Raw genomic sequence first — 10,653 nt, 5'->3', positions numbered from 1 at the left:
TTTTTAGTAGAGATGGGGTCTCGCTCTTGCTCAGGCTGGTTTCGAACTCCTGAGCTCAAACAATCTGCCCGCCTCGGCCTCCCAGAGAGCTAGGATCTTCTTAAAATTTATTTGTAATTTACTTATTTATTTTTTTGAGACCTGTCTCATTCTGTTGCCCTGGGTAGAATGTGACAGCATCATTGTACCTCACTGTAACCTGAAACTCCTGGGCTCAAGTGATCCTCTTGCCTCAGCCTCCCGAGTAGCTGGGACTACAGGTGTGTGCCACCACACCTGGCTAATTTTTCTATTTTTAGTAGAGATAGGGTTTCACTCTTGCTCAGGCTGGTCTTAAACTCCTGAGCTCAAGCAATACTCCTGCCTCTGCCTCCCAGAGTGCTAGGATTATAGGCATGAGCCACTGCGCCCGCCCCACTCCCCTTTTAAAACCTTTATTTTTAGATACAAAATTATAGACGTGCAGGGAGTTATTAGTAAAAAGTTCAAAGAGGTCTTTTGTATTCTTCCACATTTTTAAATGGTTGCCTGAATATTTTCATTCTTTAAATCTAGGAAGCATAGATATTTTGCTTCTTTTAGTGAGTCTTTTCTTCCTGTCATTTCTGTTGCCTCTTGCTCAGGGTGCCATATTTCCCTATGTATGTATACACATACACAGTTATTTTATTTTTCTTTTCTTTTCTTTCTTTCTTTTTTTTTTTTTTTAAATAGAGACGGGGTCTCACTGTGCTCAGGCTGGTGTTGAACCTCTGAGCTGCAGCAATCCTCCCACCTCAGCCTCCCAGAAAGCTAGGATTACCGGTGTGAGCCACCGCACACGGCCAGCACACGATTATTTTAAACTGTGAACTTCTTCAAAGAAACGAGAAGGCATGGAGAGAAAAAGAAAAATGAGAGAGAAGAAAAAAAATAAACTGAACTTCTCACTTTCCTTGAAAAGTTACTTATGCAATTTTTTTGGCCTAAAATTAAGGTGCTGTCCACAATAAAGGATTGAATTTCCTTTTGCTATTGCCTAGAAGCACTACCAGTTTGGGACAATTAAATTTACAGAATGAAGTTTTGAACCTAGATGATATGCACTTGGTCTAAAAATCCACATGTGGGGTACTTCGTGGTTACAACTTCTAAGGATTCTCCCCTTCTCTTCTAAGGATTCACAGCATTATTGTAATTTTCTTTCAGTCTTTTAGAGGTGATAGAGGGCCTGATTACTCCCACACCCTTATACTGAGGTCATAGCACTTTCAGATCTCTGCTTTATGGTGCTACAGATTTACACCTGTGAAACCGTCATCACAGTTAAAATAGTGAACATATTTAATCACTCCAAAAAGTTTCAACTTCATATTTGAAAGATATTTTTGCTAGATAAATAATTTTAGGCTGACAGTTTGAGTAATTTAAAGATGTTGCTCCACTATTTTGTGGCTTGCATTGTTTCCATTGAGAAGTCTACCCTTTTATCTTTGCTTATCTGTACGTAATGTATTTTTTCTCCCTTTTAGCTGCTTTTAAGATTTATTTCTTTATTACTGGTTTTAAGCAGTTTGGAAATGGTATACCCTAGTGTAGTTTTCTTAATGTGTTTTCTTTTGCTTGAGGGATTTGAGCTTCTTAGATCTGTATATTTAGTTTCCATCAAATTTGTAAAATTTTTGTCCACAATTATAATATTTATATTATTTTTTTCTCTTACCTCTTTTTTCTCCTTGGGGGATGCCAGTTATACATATATTAGTGTGATTACAACTCATCGTTGCATACGTGCGTACGCACTCTTTTTTTTTTGGTTTCATTTTGGATAGGATTAACAGCAGATTAGATAGTATAGAAGAAAAGATTAGTGATTTTGAAGATAGCACTAGAAAGTGACATTATTCTACTAATGAAATCTTAGGTAACTGAAATACCAGATGTTATCACTGTGTCCTTTGAGATTTAAAGTTAGCTTTTGGTCCTTGTTCTATTTATTTGATAATTTTACTGTCTTCCCCATACTTTCTGGAAATTTCCGTCCTTTTGGGTTCTCCTCAGGGTTGCTCATAGTTGTTGCTGTCTGCCACTTTCCCTGAACTCTTATGATTGTTATTGTCTTCCTTTCATACAGGGGCTTAAATAAGGAACATAGCTTCTTTTTAAAAATCTCTCTAAAACACTCAACATCAGATCTTTGTGTATGTAGTAGGCTTTTTGTTGCTGTTGGAAGATTTGAGATGAAGAGGTTTAATGTTGTAACAATACATACCCTTTAAAATTACTGCTAACAGTAACAGTGATAGCAAGCATTAAATCCTTACTATGCCTTAAGTACTTTGTGTGTTTTGACCAATTTAATTCTTATAACAAGCCTGTAAGGGTAAATATGATTAGTCCATATTTTACTGAAGAAGAACTGAGACACCAAAGGTTGTCCAAGTCATCCAGTTATTAACTGTGAAGACAGTATCTAAGTCATTACGTTTTATTAAAGATTAAATGAGAGAATCTATATAAGATACTTAGCACAGTGCCTGAAAGTATAGTAAGTTCTCAAAACAGGCTAGCTGTTGCTATCTGTAGATTGAGAAATGCTTAGATAAAACATGTTTGCAATTTTCTTAAAGGTGATCTAGGGGATGGAGTGAGTGAGTGTGTAAATAAAATTGGCTTTAAGTGGATAATTTTTGAAAGTAGGTTCAGTGGAATTGGACCTTAGTAAATGTTGGAAATTTTTTTGAACCCCCTTTCAAGAAAAATGTTTGAAATTTTATGTTATTTTAAAAAATGGAATAGCTGGGTGTGATGGCTCACACCTGAAGACCCCGTCTCAAAAAATTTTAATTAAATTAAAAAATAAAAAATGGAATAAATGAAGAAAAGTGAAACTGAGTCAGTTTTTAAAAAAGGTTTCCTTAGATACTCAGTTTGGATATATTTCCCTGGATGTGCCAGAATCAAATCTTATTATTAGGTGCAGTGACAATTACTAAGAATAGTGCCATATCATTTGGCAAGTTGAGTAGTAGAATTTAGTACTTAATAAGACCCTAAATGTACATTCAGAAGTTTGAAGCAATTAGCTAAGTGATTCTCAACCTTTAAAAAAACAGTGATTGATTGATTGACAGGATCACACTGTGGTGTTGCACAGGCTGCTCTTGAACTGCTAGGCTCAAGTGATCCTCCTGCGTAATAGGGACTATAGGCATGTGCCCCTGCACCCAGCAAAAACCACCCTTTTATTATTTGTCTCCCATCCTTTACTCATGAGCACCACATTCTCAAAAACTTCCTAGCAAACTGCATTAAATGTAATTTATTTCTCAATAAGTACATATAAGTATGTTGATTAATTTTGATCAAAACCAGATAATCAGTGATATATTTATTATACTGAGTATGTGTAATTCTAGCCTAAAGCACAGAATGTTGAGTTAGAGTGTCCTAACTAAATCCTGGACATACATAATTTTTACTTAGATATTTTGAAATACTGAAAATAGCTCATTGTGACTAAGAAGCCCACATTAAGAATTACTACTGCATAATGCAAAATTAAAATCTAAGAAATTACTTTCAAGTATTTATATATTAATCTAAATTACACTTAATCCATTTGTTGGTTATTCATATGAAGCATTTCAACTATAATTTTTTTTTTTTTTTGAGACAGAGTCTCACTCTGTTGCCTGGGCTAGAGTGCTGTGGCGTCAGCCTAGCTCACAGCAACCTCAGACTCCTGGCTCAAGCGATCCTTCTGCCTCAGCCTCCCGAGTAGCTGGGACTACAGGCATGTGCCACAATGCCTAGGTAGTTTTTTCTACATATTTTTAGTTGTCCAATTAATTTCTTCCTATGCTCAGGCTGGTTTCGAACTCCTGAGCTCAAACAATCCGCCCGCCTCGGCCTCCCAGAGTGCTAGGATTACAGGCGTGAGCCACCGCGCCTGGCCTCAACTATAGTTTTTAATAGTTGAAAAAGAATAAAGTTTATTCTGTTAGCAAAGAGAATCTTGTTACCAAACTACCTCATATTGCTTCTTTTTTTTCAAGCTCCCATTGGCGTTTTTCTTCTAATCATACAACTGAAATTCATTCAAGTGAACAGGAACAAATCTGATTATCATTTTCCAATTAATCCTTTGATAGTTCACCATTACTTATTATATGAATCTGACTTCAGCAAACTATACAGGGCTCTTTAGCATCTGGTACCTGTTCTTTTAGCTTTGTGTTCTTTTACTTTGCCCTAAAAATGACAGGTGATTTCAGAAGTATTTTCGTATGTTCAGAATTTTTTTCTTTTTTTTAGTGAAAGCTTTTGCCTTTCTTCCACGTTTGTCTACCTAGAAAGCTCTTATTCATTCTTTACCATCTGGCTCAGGTGTCAACCATTGTATAACGGGAGGAAAGGACACATTTTTTACCTAGGCATATCATATTTAAGAAAATAGTGTGTTTGCTTGTTTCTTGTTCTCATAAATGCAACAAGACATTTTTAGAAACAAGATTCTGAAATGTGTTTATTTAGGGATTAGAAGAGAAAGTTGTATAAGGTTAAATTTTATGAATTAGAATTTTGTGAATTTTGATACTGGTTGACCTTTCTACCAGATGCCTTTCTATTTGTTGACATAATCAAACTCTAGTTCAAAAAGATCTTTCTTCCTCACAGGGTAAACAAAGCTCATTAGGTCAAAAGGGTTAGCATGGCATTCTCATATTTCTATTTTATTTGTATAGATTAACATAGTGAAATTTTTTTTATTGAAATAGAGTAATAATGGTATATGGAATAAATCAAATTTTGCTCTTCCGTGAAGGTCCCTATCCAACAATAGAACCTCTTTAAAAAGTCTTTTAAATTAAAATACCCACATTTTTTTGTGTGCACTGTTAATATCTTATACAAGTTATAATGTGCTCAACCTTGCAGACTTTTTTTGCTTTAAAGATGGTTAGACTGATAAATTTTATTATGTATATTCTACCACCATAAAACATTTCTTGAAATCAGTGCACAAAATAAAAACCTTATTTGCCAGCTGTTTTCAATAACAGATCCCCATATTGCTTGGTCTACACTGCTCTTCTTCTGCCCTCTGTTCTTCCTTTACCTCTTGAATTCTTCCACTAAGCAAACTTCCCTTTACCTTAACAAAAACTTTCCTGTGTGTTAACAATATCATAGCCTTTCCTCTTGTCTACATTAGCTGATACCTTTATTGAAGACACAACAGACATCTAAATGCTCATAGTCTTTCTCCTCATCTCAATTCTTGCCTTTAGTTTTATAATTTCAGTGCCCACATAGACAATTATAATTTTGTCAGTACTTGAATTCCTCATTTCCAGTGACCTTTACTTGACTGTGCCTTAGCTAGGCATCATATTTTCAGGTTGTACCATGGACCGTGCTATAACTAATACATAATCTCTTAAATCTGCTGATCTCTCTGACAGAGTCAGTTGGTCCAGTTTCTTTGGCTGTACCAGCCAGCACTGTAACCTGATCTTAAAGTTCTAGCTGGTCTTTGCCTTCTACCCTCTTCTTTAGGTCTTTTATATTTGTCTGATTATTTTTTTAGAATGTAAATGTGATCATAACATTTTGATTATGATTCTTCAAGGGTTTCCCATTACTTAGAGAATAAAATGCAAAAATAGCATGGTATACCTAGCCTTTCACAGTCTGTCTCAGGATTTTACCAGTTATTGTTTCATGTTCTGACCTTTATGTATTTTTCTTTGGCCGTATTGAAGTATTTATAGTGCCACAACATGCCTCTGTGCTTAGCATAGGATACTGTTCTCACTTTTTTGTGAAGATTTCCTTGGTATTGAGGCTGATTTAGGCACTGGGTTTTTGTTGCAGATTGTATATACCTCCATTATAACTCTTGTCACAGTATGGTATCATTTTATATTTATGCCTATTAATAGAATATGAACCATAATGGATCCTTTTACCCACGTAAAAAGGACATTGAAGAAGCCAGAAAAAATTTGTTGATTTAATAAACAGTTTACAAAAAGGAAATTAAACTAGCAAAGAAAACTATTATTCTAGATTGCTAGTAACCAAAGAAGTGTAGACTTTAACGTTAAGTCTAAATTTTCAGTGGACGCATATCATTCATGTTGACAAAAGAAAACTAGCATTGGTGATGTTTTAAATTGATAAAACCCTTTTGGAAAGTTCGACAATAGAACTGGACAAAAGTCTGGAACTGAAAAATTATTTCAAGTGTGATTATGAAGAGAAGATAAAGAATAAAAGATAAAATTAAATGTTTATTATGATTATACTTGCATTTAAAAGTACATAATTAAAAGACTAGGAGTTATATATTGCAGTCGTAGCAGTGATTTTGTGATGTTGGAACTGTGAATGGTTTTGATAGTATTTTCTATAATGTGGTTGTATTTTATGGTTTACATTGTATACAACTTAAATCCAGTATTTGGATTTCTAAAAGGATGTAATCCTGAATCAAAATTCTAATATTATAAAAAGAGTACACAAACATTTTTTGAGAAATTTTTTCTTTTATAATGGCTTCTTAGGGTGAGAAAGGGAGTGGATTACCAACTAAAAGTTGCTGTTGAGATAAGGTACAAATGGCCAGCATAGAGAGTTGATTACTTAAATAAGGTTTCAAGATTGGCTCACATAGCTGTTTGTTATTTCCAAAATTTTAATCATCAATTTTTTGTTTTAAATGTAGTTTTTGTTTTGGTTTTAAGGTATCAATTTTTGGAAGAAGCTTTCCAAAATCAGAAAGGTGCAATTGAGAATCTACTCGCTAAACTTCTTGAGAAGAAGAATTATGTTCATTTCGCAGCTACTCAGGTGCAGAATAGGTAAGTTTTGCCTTAAAACCGTAATTTTGCTTTAAGGATTATTAAGAAAAAGTCAGTTTAAATTTGTTTTCCTACTATATTAAGCATATACAGAAAACATTTTTTTGAGGAGGAAATGGTATGAGTTTGGGATTATAATATTAATTAAATAAAATTTAATTGATCAAAATTTTGTATACTCTTTCAGGATACATCTTTGACTATTTTATAATTAATAAGACTCCAGTCTACATAAGCCTTAAACTTGGAAAAATAAATTAAAGCGGAGAGAGTTGAATTATAATATTTAAAGTAGAGGCCGGGCGCGGTGGCTCACGCCTGTAATCCTAGCTCTCTGGGAGGCCGAGGCGGGCGGATTGTTTGAGCTCAGGAGTTCGAAACCAGCCTGAGCAAGAGCGAGACCCCGTCTCTACTAAAAATAGAAAGAAATTAATTGGACAACTAAAAATATATAGAAAAAATTAGCCGGGCATGGTGGCACATGCCTGTAGTCCCAGCTACTCGGGGGAGGAGGCTGAGGCAGGAGGCTCGCTTGAGCCCAGGAGTTTGAGGTTGCTGTGAGCGAGGATGATGCCATGGCACTCTAGCCTGGGCAGCACAGTGAGACTCTGTCTCAAAAAAAAAAAAAAAAAAAAAATTAGAGACTGTGTGGAAGATACAATATAAAGGAGAGTTTATCAGTGGACAGATTTATTTCCCCATCTGTAAAACAAGCATTAAAAACAGTGCTTATCTTGGGAGTAGCATTGTAAGTTGAATTACATAGTACAGTTTCTGGCACATAGTAAGCACTCAAATTTTAGCTGCTGTTATTATCTTTATCATTATTATTCAAAAATTTTTCTATTTTGGTACATTTCTAAATAAATTTATTGATAAGGGAAGTGTGAGTAGGTTCCATAAGAGAGCAGATTAACAAGATGAGGACTCTTACACCAGAAAGACAAACACTTGGAGTGGCATAATTAAAACCATTAAATTCCTGGAGGTGTGAATAGGATTAATATATATTTATTCTTACAGACTCACAAATATTGGAACTTCTATTGAATATTAAAATTCATTAATTTACAATTAAAATGGCACATAGTAGATGCTCGAAAAATACTAAATAGTTAAATGAATGAAAATAATGCTTTACACATGGTAGACCTTTTCATCTTAAGAAATGATATCAAAAGAAAGTAAAAGGCTCCTCAGGGGTTGTAGATAACACACACACACATATATATATATATATATATATATATATATATATATACGTACACACATTGATGGTTTGGTTTTTTTTGGAAATATCAGGATGTTTTGGGTTAAACTGCTGTTACATTATGGTTGATGTTGGAAAGGATAACTGTATGTCTTCTCACAAATTATAGATGAATGTCCCTTTCAAAGGAAATACAGTGAGTTGATTCATATAACAGTCCCATATTTTTATACATATGTTTTGTATATACATTATATTTTTGTACACATTTTGTACCTGTGTTGTGGAATTTGTATATAGAATTAGAACAAGAGGTTTACCAGTTACCAGATTGCAAAGCGTTGGGGAGATTAATGATTTCATCTCCAGGAAGCTTTAAAAAACAGTATCAAAATCTCTGATGATGACTCCCCCTTTTAGACACATTCTTCCATGATCTGTCTCCAGTGTATTTTCCTCCCTCTTTTTTTTTTGGCCAACCCTAGGACCAAAGAAATCTATGTTTTTTAATGCACATTTTTTCTTCCTTCAAAATTGACCATATAGTACACCTGCTAAGTCCAAGAGGAGTCTGACTGAAGCTAATTACTGCTTTCAGCTTGCTTACTGATTTCCACCTTTGGCTCAGTCATTTTACATTTGAGACTTACATTTCTTATGGCTACTGATTAGTACCTTTATTTATTTTTTTTAAAAAAAGTCTTTCACTCACTTTTAACAAGTTAAGGGCAGAATTCAATAAAATTTTCAAGTAAGTGCCCAAACAAGCAGTGATATACAGACAAAGGAGGAAAAACTGCATTATTGCTCAGAATGTATTAAAGTTACTACATTCGAACTGGCAAATAAAAGGCATTTTAGGGGCTGAAAGTGTGGGTTATAATTGGTATAGAAGTAGAATGTATAAAAATTGAAGGTTATCTCTTATTGTTGGTTGTTGATATCTTACCTATTTATACCGGTGGGATTCCCCACTTCCTATTTTGTCAGCCACTGCATATTTGCAACCAAAACTTTCATAACCACAGTGGGTACTTATACTTATTTCTAAAACATCTGATAGTAGCTATTCTTAAAAATGGATTGAAAATGTTTTCTGCCCTTTACTGCATACAGTAGGAGAGTATTTTTTGACAGGAAGTTATGGAAGGAATGTATCAGAACCCATATTTGAAGTGGTTAAGTTATAAGTGAAAATAAATGCTTGTAAGTTTAACTCCTACCCTTTCAAAAGATAATAATTATTGGTTGCAACACTGTTCTTTTGCAAATTGTTCTTGGAAAGCATTAAGGTTAAACAGAACCAATGTGCCAGATTTGATGCCAGCCAGCAATCATTGCTGTTAGATGTTTGTACATCACATTCATGTCATAGTGACTTAGGGAGATGCCATCCAGCTTAGTAAACTGGCCTTTATGATCTCGATTTAAAATTACCAAAGATTAAATTCATTCTTTGTCTATATACATAACTTGTTTGGACCAAGTTGAGTGGTTAGGTCTTCCGAAATTTAAGTTGTACATTTTGACAAAGTTTTAATTTTAATTACTCGGTTAAGTGCCCAGTTGGATGAATTTCTGTAACAGTTGATGATTCAGAAACATAGGATAAGTTGATAACCTAATGATGCATTTCTCTTATTCAGGATAAAAGAAGTAAATGAGACTAACAAACGAGTAGAACAGGAAATTAAAGTGGCCATTTTCACCCTTATCAATGAAATTAATAAGAAAGGAAAATCTCTCTTACAGCAGCTAGAGGTATGGTTCAAAGCCAAAATAAAACAAAAACTGCTTCTCTTGCTCTTCAGCTGTTTTTAATGTTTATTGAAAGCTCTTTTAGATGGGTTGGGGGGTATGGAAATAAAATAAAAAATAAGGTTTTTTTCATTTTCCATTTGAAGAGAGACCCATTTTCTAATTAGTTAGCATTGCAGCCAATTCAATAGCACTGATTTTAGCTGTATACATTAGGAGATAGTGAATGAAAGAAGTGTTACTAAAATGTGATGTAAATGAAGGCAACGCAGACCCACCACATTTCTCCCACAGCTCCTCCTCAGATGGAGCCGCAATTTAACTTTCCCATATAAATGCATGTGAGGCTTCTGTTTGAGTCATTTGTGTTTCACCTTACTTTAAAAATATTTCCATAGTCTTGCTGAAAATGCTGCTCATTTTGAAATTTATAAACCTTAAACTTACTGATAATTTTGTGATATTAGATCTTTGTTTTACATATTTTGAGATTAATATGTAGATATAATAAAATTTCTAGATGAGAATCTACTTACCAATTTTAGTTTATGAAATCTAAATTAATTTTTAATCAAAGACTCTACTGCCCAGTTGATTTGTTCTTAGCAAATTTCAAATGTGAATTTTCTGAGGAGCTCAAATTTTGAAAAAAAATATTTTCTGTTTGAAAATTTTGTGCTCTTACGTAGGCTCAGACAATATGGGGGTTATGTTTTCTGTTCTGTTGAGTAGTAATTAAGCTACATGAGTATTTGACTATTTAACTTCTATTAACCTCAAATTGTCAATAATAGATTTTTTTCTGTTCCATCTCCATAGAACTCTTTAAAAAATGTT

General features: G+C 34.0%; 1 protein-coding gene across 1 annotated transcript in view; it reads left to right on the top strand.

The window, feature by feature from the left end:
- The window catches only part of TRIM33 (tripartite motif containing 33), a 144,901-nt gene that overhangs the window by 100,479 nt on the left and 33,769 nt on the right, over positions 1-10,653 (top strand). The window contains exons 4-5 of the mRNA XM_012644588.1: positions 6,732-6,848; positions 9,705-9,819. Coding sequence (XP_012500042.1) covers positions 6,732-6,848; positions 9,705-9,819 — 232 coding nt within the window. The remainder of the gene's footprint in view (positions 1-6,731; positions 6,849-9,704; positions 9,820-10,653) is intronic.

This window comes from Propithecus coquereli, unplaced genomic scaffold, assembly GCF_000956105.1.
Source record: "Propithecus coquereli isolate 6110/MARCELLA unplaced genomic scaffold, Pcoq_1.0 Scaffold215, whole genome shotgun sequence".
In the NCBI taxonomy this organism is placed as follows: domain Eukaryota; kingdom Metazoa; phylum Chordata; class Mammalia; order Primates; family Indriidae; genus Propithecus; species Propithecus coquereli.
The sequence above is the reverse complement of the archived record's forward strand: the minus strand, read 5'-3'. Positions and strand labels throughout refer to the sequence as shown.